The sequence below is a fragment of the Sebastes umbrosus genome, chromosome 22 (genome assembly GCF_015220745.1).
Source record: "Sebastes umbrosus isolate fSebUmb1 chromosome 22, fSebUmb1.pri, whole genome shotgun sequence".
Taxonomy (NCBI): Eukaryota; Metazoa; Chordata; class Actinopteri; order Perciformes; family Sebastidae; genus Sebastes; species Sebastes umbrosus.
The window spans coordinates 16,196,106-16,213,835 of record NC_051290.1 but is presented as its reverse complement, the minus strand read 5'-3'; the positions used below and the strand labels follow the sequence as shown (position 1 = coordinate 16,213,835).

Below are 17,730 nucleotides of genomic sequence, written 5' to 3'. Positions count from 1 at the left end.
ATCAACTGGAACACGACCAGTTTTCATTTTATTATTTTATCGACAACATATGTCGTCCCATCTGGAGCTCCAACTGAACACGAGGACAGAAATTCCCAAAGAGCTGATTTGGCAAGTCTTTAATTGTGTTACCTAATTAATTATTAATGGAACAAATTAAAGAACAATATGAAAAGCTATTTGTTTGACATCACAGCATTTGTTTATTACAGATTCTTTTTCTTTGTTAATACAAAATACTGAACAATGTCACGTCTCCCCTCTCAGTTAAGCATGGAAACTCCCTTTTTTTTCTGAAAATGAAGACAGTCCTCTTCCAATAATATGAGAGGAACCAAAAATACAAGAGAAAAAACTACCTTACAGTTATCAATACTATATGAATTTCTATACATTTATAAAATCATAGTTATTTGCAATGCTTTTAAATTCTTTGTTTCTTTATTCTTCATTTTTAAGTACACTTACAAACAAAATTATGAAATTCACACGCGCCCACACACACACACACGCACACACACACACATACATTATATCCCATGTTTTTGGTGTCAGAATACTTGCATATGTATGACCTCTTCAACGGATACACAAAGGTTTAATTTCACCACTGCATTTACTTTTCTTTGCTCGTTTGTCTGTTCCTGTCAACACCAAGTTTCCCAAACCATCTTTTGTTACCATGTAACGTAGTTACCATTCACTTTATCTGCAAAATGGCTAAAAACATTATTCCAATATTGTGAAAAAGGGGTCATTTCATTAATCGTTATTGAATAAAACTGCACTAATGTGAGATTTTATCAGCACTGGAACAAGCTTTTTGCCATTTCGCAGCTTCTGTACTCTTTTTTTCCGACTACTTCTTCAAAGTTTTTGTACAAGAAACCAGCTGCAAATGTCAGCATCCACTAAGGTGTGATGTAAATACAAATGAGAGCAGGTTGCCCATTTCTAAGGCAAAGAAAAAAAGGCTGTTTAGCCTCATCAGCATTTTCATCAGGCCTTCGTGAAGGAAATAAAAACTCTTCTAATTATTATTAATTATGAACAGGTTTAACCGGTATTTTGGACAATCATTTCTTTCAATCTTTTTTTTTTACACACAGCATACTGCACAGTGGCAGTGTTTTGTAAAGTGATGGAAGAGCAGATATGCAGTCATACACACAAGCACACTAGAACCTTCACTTCATTACATTAAGACACTAAATCAGAGAGATAAACAAGAAATCCTCGCTAACGTCTTGAAGGCCACCGGTCGACATTTTAATGAAATTATTTGAATTTATATATAAATGTATATATTAACCACCCCCTTTTTTTTTGTTATTACCAAAGCACACAATGCTGTGGATGACAATAAGAACACTACATTATCTCACACGGTGTGATCAGCACAAAACCTCTTCTGCTCCTGATCTGAGAGACTGTGAGCAGAGAGACTAAAAAAGAATGATCTACTAATGGTCTGGAAGCACTGCTTATTTCATTTCCTCCCCCCTTGTGCTCAGCCTGACCCTTCCCAGTCCTCTCAGACGGCAACAAGGCGGGGTGGGTGCTAAGACTCGAGGAGACGAGGGAACCAAAATGGGACGAGGGAGGTAGGAGGGAAAACCCTGCTCCCTCGTCCGCATTAGACAGCAGTGACCGTCCTGGAGATCTCCTAGAACAGAGAGCCACTGGATGGAGGCAACCGTCCAAATGGGGTTGGGAAGGAGAGGTGGGGGGTGGGACCGCCTTTGCGGTAGCTCTCCACAAGGCGGCTTCGATGGTAAGTCTCTTCGGGGCACTTTGCAGTCAATGCCGAGGTCAAAATATATCCAGACAGCCCTCCCAGCTGCCGCGGTCCTTCGCTTCCCAGTATCCTCCCTTATAGATATGGATTTGCTCACCTGTGATCCGGTCCTCGCCGCGCTCGAACCAATTTGCCTCGTAGCTGTCATGAGGTGGGCCTGGAAGACAGAAAAATTGTGTTACCAAAAAAAAATCTAGATAGAAGATTCAAACAGAAATGAAAGCATGAAGAGGTGGCAGTAAAGTAGTACTTGCTTTTTAAGGACGGATCAGTTAGAGAGTCCTCATCGACAGCTTTTGGAAGAAAAAAGGGGGATCACAGAGATTTTTTTTACCCCTTTTATTCCATGATTTTTCCCCATGCATGGTAAAGAGGAACACACACAAAAGCGAACACACACACGAGCTCTCACCTTCTTCTGACTGGCTGGAGGTGCGTTGGCTGGCAGCTTCCCTCTCTCTCTCCCGCCGGACGCTGCGCTGCTTCTCCTCCAGCCGCTGCTTCTCCGAGTTGGCCTCGTCCCAGCGGCCCTCCTCCATGAGGCGCTGGTCGGGCCGGCGCCGGCTGTCGGTGGGCGCCACGCCCTCCTCGAGCTCGTTTAGGGTCAGCGCCAAGTCGGTGAAGTAGTACATGGTCTCCGCTCCCTCACTGTGGTAGAGCAAATATCTCGGCTAAACCATATTCTAATCAAAATTGTATTCATTTCGGGCTCCAGATGAATTCTGGCTCAGATTCTTGGCATATTACTCGAGTAAGAAACCAAAATATTGTATGTTTAAAACAAAAAAACGTGTTCTTTTTCAGCAGATTTTCGCAGCCAGCAATCTTTTGTCTTAAATGACAATGTATTTCGTTACAAATGAATAGAAATCAAAGCATTTTGTACAGTAAATTATCACATTTTGCTGGATCACTGCTGTCTTTTGAGGACTTTGAGCACACCTAACCTGGCAGTGATAGTACTTACGGTAGAGGGTTCCTCCTCCAAACTTCTCTGGCTTTGAGGGTTTGATAGACCGTCTTCTGTTTGCCCTCGGTGCCATTCTCTCCTCCTCTGCTGCTCTGCATCACCCGGGAAAACTCCATCTTCTCATCCCACGTGCCTGACAGCACGTAGTGGGCCTTGCCGTCCTTGTCCATCACCACACCTGTTACCTGAAGAGAGGAGAGAGAGAGGGAGACAGTAAAGCATCATGGGTCATTTAAAGGAATAATTCACTCTTAAAACGACCATTTGTGTCAAAAACTTTGTTGTTCTCGCACGCCTCCACGGCGAACGGAGAATCCGAAAAACAAGAGTAAATCCTTGATGAATTGAAGTAAATGGAGGCCAGGTTTAACAACTGCAAAACTATATTAAAACATACAGAGTCTCATTTAAGTCTCATTTATCCAGTCTATGCCCGCTACGTCCCAAACACGTGCGAAAATTGCCAAAAATCGTACTATTTGAAACACTTCTACCACTACCGTCTCATGCTTGTGCATGCGCACTGCGAGTCCAAAGTGTTTTATAGAATACGATTTTGGCGAAAAAGCACCTGTTTGGGAAATACTGAGCATACGACTGGATAAATGAGACTTGGAGTATACTGCACGCGTTGTGTGACAGTTTGTAAACGGATGTTTTGATAATAAGTTGGACCTTGTTAAACCTGGCCTCCGTTTACTTCAATTCAACAAGGATTTTCTATGTTTTCGGATTCTCTGTTCACAGTGGAGGCGTGGGAGTTTTCTTCAAGACTTCAGGGTAAGCAAGGTAAGACGCGTTGTGTAATTACAGCTGGAAGGTGTACCTGTGGTTTGGTCCGGTTTGGTAAGGCAAGAGTTGAAATCATTTCTAGCATACGAGCTTACAATGGTTTGATTGTATGCCAACCGGCTGAACTGGCATTTTGTGTTTATGACACGACAACCGATACAGATACAGATACAGAGAGCTTTATTTATCCCCGAAGGGCAATTCAGTTTCTGCAGTCCACCGAGACATAAACACACATTCATACTGCACAATCATCATTGACAGAGGGAACACAGTAGGTGGCATATGGGGAGGTGCAGAACAATAAAAGTACAAGATTAAAATTAAAAATCTTCGCAATAAAAACAATGAATACAAGAATAAAAATAAAAAGGAGACGAGATAAAAGAATAAATAAATAATTAGAATAGAATAAAGTGCCAAGAGTATTTGCAAATTGTATTCCAAGAATGTACCTAATGCAAACACAGACAACCGTTATGTGGTTAGTGCAAAATAATTGTACATTCAAAGTAAATAAAACATTTTTTTGTTGTCGTTCATTCATGATAGTTACTCTGCGTTCAGCAGTGTAATGGCAGAAGGAATGAATGACTTGGAGTAGCGGTTTGTCTTTCTGTGAGGCGGCAGATAGCGCCGTCCTGAAGGCAACCTGTGTCGAGGGCGTCATGGCGCTGAATCTAACAATCATTGCATTAGTAACTAGAAATGCATTTCTTGCTGAAAATGCATGGGAATGCTGACAGCTGAAATGAATTGCAAAGCATCGCTGAAAATACAGAAATCTTAAAGTGCAAATGCCTTGCACTGCATTCCTGAAAAACTGAAATGTAAAACTGAACTGCATTACCCAAAAAAAGCTAACAGCTGAAATATATTGCTAGAAAAGCTGGAAGCTAAACTATAATACTGTCAAAGGTGGAAGTTGAAATAAATTAACTTGTTAGACAGAAAGTAGTATTTAGATGGAATAAACTTTTAGAATTCTAATTACTTGGACAGACAGTAGTATTTGCGTGGAACAACACACACACACACACACGTACGTACGTACAGACTCAAAAGGTAAAAGCAATATCAGCCCCACGACACACACTGTCGCAGCTGGCCATCAGTCTTTCTCACCTTCCTGGCCACATCTCTGGAGAAGTAGCTGTAAGGAGCAAACTTCAAGTGGCAGCGGTCTCCGGTGGTGTGGTTCACCACGTCTATCTCTCCTGACTGGCAGAGAGAAAGAAAGTTTTAAAGAAATACAGTGGAAACCGCTTACAGTGATCACGGTTACAGTGATCGACCGCTTATATATATCAAAAAGCTTGAGACAAAATCATTCCTATACAAACTCTGTTTAAATAATTTGCTTATAGTAATCATGTAGTCCGATTAGTGTTCATTTTGGGTCTTTTCATACATGACAACATATGGAAAAACTCATTTAAAACTTTTTTTTTTCTTTTACTTCCTTGATAATTTGCTTTCTGGCGGGATACCTGTGGCTGATGTTGTGTGCATGTTGAAATTGTGACGGGAAAAGGAATGTCAAACAAATGCGCACTGGGAAAGCAACTGTGGTTGAACCTGCCCTCATCAAGTGGACTAATAATGCCTCGTCACGTAATGCCCCCAAAGTGAAACTCTGCCAACTCGGGGAGAGGCAGCCGTCTCGCTCCACGCCGTTACCGGTTGAGAGAGCGGGCGCCGGACAAAAATAGCCTCACCCTCAGTGAGGAGAAAGGCAGAAGAATTGGCAGCAAGCCAGTAAATAGCGAAGCAGTCCTTGTCATTACATTGTAATCGTTTAATAAAATATGCAAATCAATATTACCGAATTAGAAGGTAATCTGCATGAGAAAAGATGCACCACAACAAAAAATTAGAATCATCCGCTTATAGTGATCAATTTGACCCGGACAGACGTGATCACTATGAACGGTTTCCAGGGTTTTCATTTTCAAACGAATAAAAGTTCAAACTTCAATTTAGGGTATGACAAATACACTGTGTACTCATGCAAGTCGGGCACTGAGGTCAAAAGGATTTTATTTTTATTTGTCACCTACACAAACAATATGTGTAGTGCAATGCAAGGCACGGTAGTATATGATGTTATGGCTGCAGAGACTAGTTGGCCCAACGTGTAGGCGTCTCACCTGATCGATCCATAGTTTCCCTACGATGATGTTGTGCACTGTGGTGGTAACTTTCTTCCATGTGTAGTGATTGTTGCCCTTTTCAAATATGGCGTGAATTGTGCCTGCGAAGAACGAGGAAGAAAATGCAGACGGTAAAACAAAGTAAGACTCATCGAACAACACAAAGCTTTGCTGACGTTAACCTTCCATCAAACAAAGGTATGACAGCTGCATTCCTCGGAGATTTATCATCTGATCTCTCTGAACATTGTAATCAACACTTGGTGCATTCCATTGGTGAGCTGGAAATAAATCGCAATGTTCGCATCACGCCCTTGAGCTATGGCATGCTTGATGTGTCACCTGCCGGATCACGTCTTACCTAAAGGCATGATGGAGAGGTATTTGCCCCTGAACTTGCTGGCAACGGTGATTTCCTGCCTCAAGGTCCAGCCACGATCGGAGATCACATGGTGCGCTGCGGCGGGGGGGTGATGACTCACCTGCGAAATGAGTGGAGCGTACAGTTTGTATTTTTAGAAAAACAAAAGAACAAATATCGTGACGTCAAAGTGTGGCCCTTGAGTGGCAGCACTGTATTTGCATAGTCCGCCTACAAATATTTAAGTATTTGGAACATTTCAACATCTTATCAACCGTTTCGCTTCGTCTGCGGATGTTTAACAGATTATTTATAGATTTTATATATATGACTACTCATGAACATACCTACATACTGAACGTGAACTATAGGATACGGACAGACACGACACAATACGTCAACTACACAAGATGACACCACGCAGTTCATTGAAGGGAAGTGCATAGTTCCAGCAACGATAAGGGGTCAGTAAGAGTGTACAGTCATGAAAAGCAGAAAATGCACAGTGCATACAGTGAATGAATAAAAAGTGACACGGTATCAACAATGTTCACTGAAAAGCCTGACTACTGCAGGAACAAAAGACGACCTGAACCTCTCAGTGCACCATTCTGGAAGTAGGAGCCGGTTTTGCCGCTGTAACCGCTCACTCAACCTACTTCAAGCTCAACTAAATTGAACTTGGAAATTGATAAAGTGTTGCCGTAATGCTTTGCAGGTTTGGATGTTCCCTAGTAGTCATCATGACACCTAGTTTTTCATAGACAGACCGGTCAAGCAAGAAAAAAACTCTTTTGTTACAGTGCAGTGGATGAAAATCCTCACTGTAATACTCAAATCCAATTATAGTACTTGTATACAATAGGATTTAATAGCATCACACCTCATTGTATTGGACCGGATATATTATAATGGTCTTTAGGAATACAAAACATTTCCTGTCTCTGCTTTAAACACCCCCTGAATCATGATAAACCTGCCCTTCTATTCCAGATTTAAGTCACACATGAATGCTACTTCCTTGTGACATGTGTATTCCCAAAAACATCAGAAAAAGGAAGCAACATACTAAATGCTGAGCCGCTCAGTCTCACTTCCTTGCTGGTAGCCTTCTATCTTTCTGTTTCCTTCTTCTCTCACCTGCTCGCAGAGGGAGCGGTAGCCGCTCTCTCTCCGGCGGTCCAGCTCGTAGGTCTCCCCCAGCAAGGGGTTGAAGGGCTTGCCCGTGCGGTAGACGGTGGTCGAGTACGAGGACACGGAGAAGGCGGCCACGTAGCACATCTGCTCCAGCGAACTGTGGCACTTGGAGGCCTTGTCCAGCAGCTCGTGGTACTCGAGGTCCTCCGACAACCGCTGCAGCATGGAAATGGGCTCGTTGAAGTTTACCTGGAGAGCAGAATGAGTCGGACGTGAATTGGTGTTTGCGTTCTTTATCAGTGCCCAGAACATTTTATCAGCATCAGCTGATAATATGTAATATAATATGTTCTATTAACTTTTGGCGTTTATATCCAGCATCGCGCTTCAATTTCATGCTGAACTTGTTTGTATTATGTGCCATTTGTAGTTAGTTTTGTTTCACTTCATTTCATCTTTTTGTCTTCCTTTTTAAAAAAAATGTATTAGTCCAATATAACATTACAAGAAGACATAGGACGATTGGACGGTGTTAAAACACACCGACATTAGGACATTAAGACAAGTACAGTACACTACGACTGTTGATATTGAGCTGGGAGGTTGATTTTGGCCAGTGTGTGTGACGTGATGTGTAGGATTAGGTGAGGTATGTTTTTTTAACGGGGATGGCACAATTGGACGGTGTTAAAATAAACATACAGACATTACGACATTGAGTCAAGTACAGTATACTACAACTGTTTATACTGAGCTGGGAGGTTGATTTTGGCCAGTGGTTGTGACGTTGTGATCAGGTGAGGTATGTTTTTTTAACGGGGATGGCACAATTGGACAGTGTTAAAGCAAACATACAGACATTAAAACATTGAGTCAAGTACAGTATACTACTACTGTTTATACTGAGCTGGGAGGTTGATTTTGGCCATTGGTTGTGACGTGTAATTATTATTTGTAACAGGTGTGTTTTCAGACAAGTGTGTCATGTGTGGTCTGTTTTCGATGGAATAAAACCAAACCAAACACAATGTAAGGTTTGTGCCACAAATATAAAACTATTATCTTTATTATTTCTGCTGTGCAGGAAGCATGAGCACGCAGAGCAGATTGTCATGGAAATCCACAGCCTCATAAAAGACACCTAGATAATAGATCACAGATGTAAATCAACGATATGTAAGTAAGTCAAAGGAGCACGCTGGCGTCGGAAGTCTATGATGTATTTATGTGACCTTGAAGCTATTCTTAGCTTGTTAGAGTGAATACATTCTGTTGTAAGACATGGAGAGAGCAAACAAGGTTGCAGTAGAGGCCTTTTACTGACAAAACACACTTCCTGTGAGTCACATCTGTTGTGGAGTAAACTCTGAAGAGAATACTCACAGGCATTGGGATCTTGGATAGCTCTTTGCCAATGCAGTTCTTCATGATACTCCACAGGTTGAGGGAGTAGTTGGGTTTATCCGCAATGCGTGACCGCCTCTTCTTCAGGGGTACCAGCTCCTGCGAGGGAGATTCCTGGTTCATCGCTAAAGGCTCCTCGTTGAGCTAAAAAGCGGAAAATTCTGTCAATGAACAGCTGGAAATAATAAAGCTTTCAAAATAGATTTACTGTGTTTTGTTTTTTTTACATGCTTCTGATATGATTTATTACGATATGTAGCACAATCACACTTAATATTTAGAAATCTACCACCCTGCTGCAGCTTTGCATTTATATATATGTATATAATAGGGCTGTCAAAGTTAATGTGATAATAACGCAAATTTGTTTTAGAGGCCACTAATTTCTTTAACGCATTATTGCAATTTTTAGGTTGCTCAGTTTTATAACTAGAGCGGAGATACTGGCATCATATGAAAATAGAAAACCTAAAGAATCCATTGGTACCAACCATGTCACAGTAACTTCTCATGATTACGCTAAATAACGCTCCAAACTTGTGCTCAATTTTGGCAAGGAATAACTGTCATGGCCATTTTCAAAAGTGTCCCTTGACCTCTGACATCAAGATATGTGAATGAAAATGGGTTCTATGGGTACCCACGAGTCTCCCCTTTATGGACATGCCCACTTTATGATAATCACATGCAGTTTGAGGCAAGTCATAGTCAAGTCAGCACACTGACACACTGACAGCTGTTGTTGCCTGTTGGGCTTGAGTTTGCCATGTCATATTTTTTATGTAAATGCAGTACCTGTGAGGGTTTCTGGACAATATTTGTCATTGTTTTGTGTTGTTAATTAATTTCCAATAATAAATATATACATACATTTGCATAAAGCAAGCATGTTTTCCCACTCCCATATTGATAAGAGTATTAAATACACTTGTAATACTAAACAGGTACATTTTGATCAGATAAAAGAAGTGTGATTCATTTGCGATTAAATATTTGAATTGATTGACAGCCATATTATATAATAATAGATGATGGCAAACGACATTTTAATAAGGTTTTAGCTGAAAAACATGAAACCTACCGACTGATCATCAGGACACATTTCACTGTTGAAACCGCTGATGTTACTGCTCGACCTTCTGTGAAGAGATTATAAAAATAGATGACGAGAGTCTGTCACTGTCTGGAAACTTTCTGGCTAAACAAACGGAAGCAGATTAACATACAAAGAAACAGGTTAACCTCATGTCTACTCATGTCAATCAACAATTTCACAAATATGGGAACGGTAGACATCAACACGCCTGACTTCATCACATTGCATACCAGCCAGTCATACAAGGAACTGGGATGATTAAAAATATTCCAACAGAGCTTATGAAAGCTTGAGGGGAATTTCACATTATGTATGACTTGCGTGACATGTGCAGCGTAAGTGTATGATAGGTGAACATGTGTGCACTGACTTGTGAAACTGAGGATCTGCGGGCACAGTGATGAACTCGGGTGCCTCTTCCATGGCATCGAAGAACTCGTTGTCGTCGTCCTCGTCGCTGGCCTCGCCTTTTCCCGGCCCGGAAGCACCTTAACAAAAAAAAAAACAGTTGAGTCAGTGCTTCTAATATAGAAACTGAAAACTGATTTATAGTTATAATTTACCCTTTTTTTAATTAAACCTTTCCATGAGAAGCATTTTCTCTCAAAGATTAATATCTTGGAAACTATTGCTGACAACAATTTCAAAAGCAAACTACCATGGAAGCCTTCATAATTTGAAATTTCAATGTACAAACGGTGTATATGTGATGTCTTTTTAGGCATTTAGCAGATACGCACATCTATAGTGTCTTATAAATAACGATAATGGTGTAAAAAAAGGGGCAGGAGTTCCCAGAGTATCCAAACTGTCACTTGGGCAGTGGTCATCGTCAGAGTCTTACTTTTATTGTCTGCGGTAGCGTTAGCCTGTGCGGCCCCTCTGAACGCTCGCTCCAGGTGGTTGTGCTGCTTGGCCAGTTGCTCCAAAGTCTCCTCCAGCCTGACCCGCTGGTCCCGCTCTGCTTGCAGGGCCTTCTGCCATCGCTTGCTGTGAGCCTGAGCCAACGCGAGGAAGTCTCGGCACGCCTGAGGGAACATCAAACGGGGTCAAACTAGAACCACCGAAACCCCAAGATCCAATCGATATGAGCAGTTTTTGACCGGTGAGAGGAGGCGACACCTACATTAATCATGGCGTTAGAGGTGATGCGGAAAAGCGTGGCCCTCTCTGTCACCTGACGAATCTTATCCCCGGCCTCTCCGGTCAGACGCAAACTGTCCAGTTCTGACAAAGATCTGAAATAAATATCAAAATGTACAACATGCATAAACAGCTGGGACACTAAATCACAGTGTGAAAGGGCAGGTTTATTATTATAACACATGCTTGTTCTGTCTGTCAAGTGCAGTACATGTTTATCTACCTTCAGTTTAGCTAACAGTACACCACACCTTGAACTTGGCATGTACAAGACAAAGCAAAACATTGACATGCAACAGTGATACTCGAGACAACATTACGTCAAAAGAAAGGTTTTGAAATGGCATGTCAAACATTAGTATGTGCATGTTTTAGTCTTGTGTGTGTTTTCATTTCTAAGTGAAGATAAAAGAGACGTGAAAAACTTGAAGGGAGTGAGTGTGAAGCATAAAAGACAGCAATAAGTTGTTAAAGCCTGACCTCTGGAGGGCAGAGCCATGCTTTGAAATTAGGTCGTTGCACGTGCTGAGATCCTCCACCTTGCTGCCTAGTGTTCTGAGAGCAGACTGAACTTCTGAATTCTGTGACCCGCCGCCTTGTCCCGGTGCCGTCGGCGGGGAAGACAGGGAAAAGTCGTCCCCCGAGTCGTCTGTTAATAATCAAAAGCAACAGGAAAGCAAAAAAAACACCAGCTTTCAAAAAAACACATTCCCACACATTTGTTGCACAATCAATCGATTATTAATCGCAATCACAATTTTTGCTTAAGATATTGACGTTTAAAATGCGCGTTCTGTTCATAGAAAACTCAGCTGCACAGCAAATCAAGCGCTTCCTAAACTAAAAGCCAGTCACCAGCTGGTGATCGAGATGTTTTGGCTTCACTTTTGGGTATAGATATCATCTATATAACCAATGTGTTTATGATTAAACTGATAAACTGAGAGCACAAAATTGTTTATCTTGCCTCTTAATGTTGCTAATTTTGCTCTCAAAGTGCACCAGATTGATGTATTTAACTTTAAAATGTAGCTAGCAAAAGAATAGGGTGAATATTCCTGTATTTTTCATATTGCATATATATATATATACATATATATATATGTATATATATATATAGCAGAAAAATAATTATTGCAATGTCAGTTTTTTCCAACATCATGCAGCCCTAATTTGTACATTAGCGGGGATGTAGCACAGCATGGAAGAGAATGCAGTGCTCCGTTTATTTTAATACGAAAGTGCAATAAAAATACGTTATAGCTAAAATCAATGAATAGTCGTGATCTCAATATTGATCAAAATAATCGTGATTATCATTTTGGCCATAATCGTGCAGCCCTAATATGTGACTCGGGGTGCGGAGGATGCTGTGACAAGACTACAGTGCTTCGGCGCCTCCCCCCCATGGTTAAGATGTTTTTACACAAAGTTTGCATCCAGCTCTCTTTTCCCATTTGGAATTGTTAACTAACCAGGCTTTGTATTTGGGATGGTCAAGCCAGCCCTCAGAAACCTTGCATTTACCCATCGTGGCCGTTCAGTCCACAGTCCTACGCAGAAAGTTGGATGACGTTCCATTGTCAAACATCTTGCAATTGGGGCAATGCTGCTCTAAGTGAAAAACAATTATGCCGCCCCTCTATTAGCAAAAGGGACAAACTGGGACAGAACTCCATCCTGGGACTTCGAAGATGGACAGGCTGCAGGGCGCGAGCAGAACATTTTTGGGCAGTAATTTTAACACGTATATGTTTTTTGTTGTATAAAGAGAATCTGATGATGCTGAAGACCTTTATAAAAAAAGCCTGGCCACCAGGAACACTAGTCACAGTTTGTCTCGTTCACCATGAAAATCAGATTTCAACCAAAAAGAGGATCAGTCCAAATTAGGAGGGGCGGCTCGTATCCCCCCTCAATATTGGAAGTATTAGATTGGCCCATTCTGACAGGCAGCGTTCCCCTTTGTGTTGTCTGCCTGCAGTTTCTCTGTACTTTTTATTATTATATTATTATCAGTATTTTGCTCATAATGAAAAGTTGGCCCACATTTCGCCAACCTTAGGGAATTGCCTATATGGACGCTCCGACCCTGGCTGTGACGTACAGGCACAGAGGCAGCTCTGCGCAGGAGTGTGCGCTCAGTCGCATGCCATTGCCTACTACTAGCCTTGCTCTTGACAACATCAAACTCGCTCTGAACAGAATAGGGACAATAGTCTAGAAACAGAAATGTTTTTTCCATATTCTTTTCCATACTCATCCAGACCTGGAAATTACTAAAATCAAATCAATTTTTCCATACTGCGTAGGAAACCTGCATGTCATTGCACTCTCTCAAGTCCACAGAGCCAAAACACTTCATACTTTTTCGGTCATCTGCCTGTGTATGTTTTACCTGACTCAGCCTGCATGCGGGCCGCCTTGGCTTTGGCCAGTTCCAGCGCGGTGATCCAGCGCTGACGTTCCACTTCGCAGCTGGCCTTCAGGTGATACGTCTGTGCCCCGCCGTTGGAGATGACAAAGTTGCAGGCGTCGTCCACGGTGATGGTTGCTGTGGCCAGGTTGATTGTGCCTCGACAGGTGTGGCCCATCTCCGCCTGGGTCCTAATAATCAGAGGTGTTCGATTAGACATTTTACGGAAAAATGTAACAGAAAAAAAAAGCATGTGTACTGTTTGTGTTCTGTGATTATGATATTAAAACTGAGCTTCAATCTAACAAGGAAATCCAACTAGAATAGGAAAGGAATATTGATTAGGTGAGGTTGATTTTCCCTCTGCTTAAACCTGCAGTAGGCAGAATATTATTGGTATCATTGGGCAGAAATTCCATAATAACCTTTCAGCATATTGTAATTCAAGTGTTCTGAGAGAAAACTAGACTTCTGCACCTCCTCATGGCTCTGTTTCAGGCTTTAAAAAATCTAGACCGTAACGGGAGTCTTTGACCAATCACAGGTCATTACAGAGAGAGAGCGTTCTTGTTGGCTTTTCAACGGAGGCAGCTGTCAGTCACTCGCAAACTCCGATCAAACAGTCAAACTAGGCAGCACTGATCAAATATGAATCAATATTCTGTTACTGTAATGCCTATTTTTCGTCTCAAATGTTTTCAGAAACATCTTGTAGTGTACTGTTTAGCTGTAAAATGAGAAAGTTTGCTCCGTCTGGTGGGAGGTGCTTGGTATATCCTCAACTGATCTCAACATGGCTGCCGGGTCACAAACTTTCTAATTTTACAGTTCAACAGTACAATACAAGATGTTTCTGAAAACATTTGAGGTGAGAAATAGGCATTACAGTTACAGAATATTGATTCATATTTGATCAGCGCTGCGTAGTTTGACAGCTTGATCGGAGTTGGCGAGTGATTGGCAGCTGCTCAGAGATGGCAGGCTCTAGCTCGGCTCTGATTGGTTGTTTTCCTCTGGTCTGTGAAATCTTGCAGATGCCATTAAGAGCACCGGAGGACACAGAGACACATGATTTTTTTTTCAGATTACATGTCTCATGCACTACTGTCTGGCTATAATGGCCGTTTTATAAAAATAACTTTTTTTTTAACCTTATTTGCTCCAATCTGCCTGCTCCAGCTTTAATCAACAGCTGGTTGGGTGTAATTGATCAGTAGTTACAGCAGATCCACGCTGAGAGATTTCTCCAATGACATGATCATTTAATCTGAGTTTACAGGAAAGCGTAGGCCCACCTGTAGTATGACAACAGCCCATTGCTCAGGACAAACCACCTCCGCTGATAACCCTTGATGTAATTTGTCCACTTGAACACCCATCCTTTGTATGTGTCGCCAGCAGGAGTGGGAGTGGGGGTCTTGGGCTCCGACATCACAGCCCCCAAAATCAAGACACCAATTTCAGGAACCTTAAAAGGGAAAATGAAAGTTCAAAATCTTAAAATTCACATGACAAGGCTTGTGCTCTCATGTAGGGCTGGAATTATTAAACAACTAGTAGATCGCCACAAAATTAATCAGCAACTGTTTTGTTAACCGGTTCATCGTTTAACTCATTCTTAAGGCAAAAAATGCAATAAATTCACTACTTCAACCTTCTAAAATGAGCATATTTTCTGGTTTTCTTGGTGATGTTAAATTGAATGTCTTTGAAGTTTGGACTGTAATGTGTCATATTGGGCTTTGTGAAATTGCAACAGGCATTTACCCTTATTTTCTGACATTTTGAGGCTAAAATTATTAAATGGGAGAATAATCAGCAGATCAATTCATAATGAAAACATTTGTTAGTCACAACTTCGCTTTAAACCCATCTTAGCAATTCATACTACACTATGATTCAAATACTGGTGGTTGATATTGATCGTCCAGTGTGGTGTGACAGGTCAAAGGTTAACCATGGAATCAATACAGATCCACTGGTGACACATTTTACTAACATAAAAGAGGATTGACTTGAGATCAAAGATGCACCAACAGTGGCCACTTTCAAATCTAGACTCAAGACCAAACTGTTCTCAGACGATTTTAATTGATCAAATGCTTTACTTTCTTTTGATTGTTTTTATTATCCTTTTAATTTTTTTCTTTTAACTTGTACTCTTATATTCTTTTATTCGTTTTTATCTTATGCACTTTGTGCACTTTTATCTTGCTTTTATATATGTAAAGCACTTTGAATTGCCTTTGTGTATGAAACGTGCTATATAAATAATCTTGCCTTGCGCTTAAAACACCATAGTGTGATTCTGTCTTTTTAATTGCCTATAAACTAAATATTATCAAGTGGCACATATGCAAAGATTATAAAACAAAATGTCAGGAAAATGTGAGAGTTGTGCAATCAAAGAAACCCACAAGACAACATCAAATTGATAAAACTCCTAACATATTGGGCTTTGAGAGATTGCAATAGGGCATTTCCCCTTATTTTCTGACATTTTGAGGCTTAAATGATTAAATGGGAGAATAATCAGCAGATCTATTCTATGAAAACATTTGTTAGTCACAACTTCACTTTAATACTAAACCATCTATGAACTATGATTCAAATACTGGTGGTTGATATCGATCGTCCAGTGTGGTGTTGACAGGTCAAAGGTTAACCAAAGAATCAATACAGATCCACTGGTGACACATTTTACTAACATAAAAGAGGGATTGACTTGAGATCAAAGACGCACCAACAGTGGCCACTTTCAAATCTAGACTCAAGACCAAACTGTTCTCAGATGCTTTTCTTAATTGATCAAATGCTTTACTGTCTTTTGATTGTTTTTATTATCTTTTTCATTTTTTTCTTTTAACTTGTACTTTTATTTTCTTTTATTCATTTATGCACTTGTGCTCTTTTATCTTGCTTTTATATATGTAAATCACTTTGAATTGCCTTTGTGTATTAAATGTGCTATATAAATAAACTTGCCTTGCCTTGTCTTGTGCTTAAAACACCTTAGTGTGATTCTGTCTTTTTAAATTGCCTATAAACTAAATATGAAGTGACACATATGCAAAGATTGTAGGAAAAATGTCAGGAAAATGTGACAGCTTTGCATTTGACAAAGAAACCAACATGACAACAACATAAAATTGATAAAACTCCTCTAACATATTGCTGACTTGAAACCAGAAGCTAACTGGAGTTAGCTCCAGTCAGGCTAGTAGTGGGAGTCACTGTAATAAACAGCTCACTTGCCAGAACAGGAGCAAAAGTAAAGAAAACAGCAATGTGACACGTTTTGCTCCAACTTTACCAGCTTGACATGTGCATATTCACAATAACAACACAAGCCAGATACAAGCCAGCTTACTAGCTAGCTTTCCAACTCTCTAACTCACTAAATGTTTACCTTGACGTGTCCGAAATGTGAGATCAGGCAACCAGACACCCGGCGGTGAAGTCACGGCTAACTTTGACACCCATACGCTACTGTACTGGAGCTAGCTGAGGAGGCTAACTAGCGAGCTAACTGGCTAACAGCTAATGAGGAAAACAACCAGTTTAAACCCAAAACACGTCGACGACAGCTAGAGTGCAGTTAGTACAATAAAGTGACACCAACTAGTTTCATTAATGTCCCTCAATAACCGCATATATAGTGTTTATTCTACCGCTGCGTACGTTGATAGGAATCTAAAGCTAGCTAGCTACATCTAACTAGCCTAACGTTAGCTCCTTGGTTACGTTGGTTACGCCCGGTGCACCGCAAATTGGTTCCGACTGGAAACACTAGCTAGGCCACATTGTTTCCCCGGTTGGCTACAATCTAGCCTTCAAAGTAATAGTACATTGTATCAGTCATATTTGCCACATTCAATTCAATTCAATTTGCTTTATTGGCATGATAATAATGCACTATGCTACTGGAGTTACCCTGCACTACAATCATTTTTAACAGTCTCTTCTGCACTCTTTTAATAGTTGTGTATCACAGCTGTTACCCTGCACCACTGTATATTCAGTTTTAACAGTTTTCTTCATCTCCTTGTATTTTTATATCTTGTATATTTTTTTGTACTTTGTACTTTGCACTACTAACTTTTTTATTGACTTTTTACTAACATGTTTTGCACTATGAAACTGTGATGCTGGAAACTTGAATTTCCCTCGGGATCAATAAAGTTACTATCTATCTATCTATCTATCTATCTATCTATCTATACATCTAGCTATCCGTCTATCTATCTATCTATCTATCTATCTATCTATCTATCTATCTATCTATACATCTAGCTATCCGTCTATCTATCTATCTATCTATCTATCTATCTACATTGTATCAGTCATATTTGCCACATTCAATTCAATTCAATTTGCTTTATTGGCATGATACTAATGCACACAGTGCACTTTCATAGACTAAGCTACTGGAGACCCTGCACTATACTCATTTTTAACAG

The 17,730-nt window shown here is 40.6% G+C and overlaps 1 protein-coding gene across 2 annotated transcripts; it reads right to left on the bottom strand.

The window, feature by feature from the left end:
• Positions 1 to 104: 104 nt before the first annotated feature.
• LOC119481655 (oxysterol-binding protein 1-like) lies at positions 105 to 17,070 on the bottom strand. Of its 2 annotated transcripts, XM_037758774.1 has the most exons (17): positions 16,680 to 17,069; positions 14,566 to 14,738; positions 13,253 to 13,461; positions 11,335 to 11,503; positions 10,838 to 10,949; positions 10,556 to 10,739; positions 10,082 to 10,199; positions 9,697 to 9,754; positions 8,595 to 8,759; positions 7,215 to 7,460; positions 6,075 to 6,195; positions 5,711 to 5,814; positions 4,686 to 4,781; positions 2,766 to 2,953; positions 2,211 to 2,446; positions 2,053 to 2,091; positions 105 to 1,955 (listed from the first exon to the last, which is right to left on the bottom strand). In XM_037758774.1, exons 2-17 carry the CDS (start codon positions 14,700 to 14,702, stop codon positions 1,813 to 1,815), a joined length of 2,325 nt encoding a protein of 774 aa, XP_037614702.1. In that variant the 5' UTR covers positions 14,703 to 14,738; positions 16,680 to 17,069; the 3' UTR covers positions 105 to 1,812. The 2 variants fall into 2 exon arrangements, with proteins under 2 accessions (XP_037614702.1, XP_037614703.1); XM_037758775.1 differs by lacking the exon at positions 2,053 to 2,091 and having other exon boundaries at positions 16,680 to 17,070.
• Positions 17,071 to 17,730: the final 660 nt, after the last annotated feature.

Excerpts from the sequence above, each read along its gene's own strand:
- LOC119481655 (XM_037758774.1), bottom strand. The coding sequence starts at position 14,702 with ATGTCGGAGCCCAAGACCCCCACTCCCACTCCTGCTGGCGACACATAC. Across the intron at positions 9,755-10,081 it reads GCAGATCCTCAGTTTCACAA|AAGGTCGAGCAGTAACATCA; the intron begins GTCAGTGCACAC and ends ATCTCTTCACAG. Across the intron at positions 2,447-2,765 it reads TGGAGGAGGAACCCTCTACC|TGAGGGAGCGGAGACCATGT; the intron begins GTAAGTACTATC and ends GCTCTACCACAG.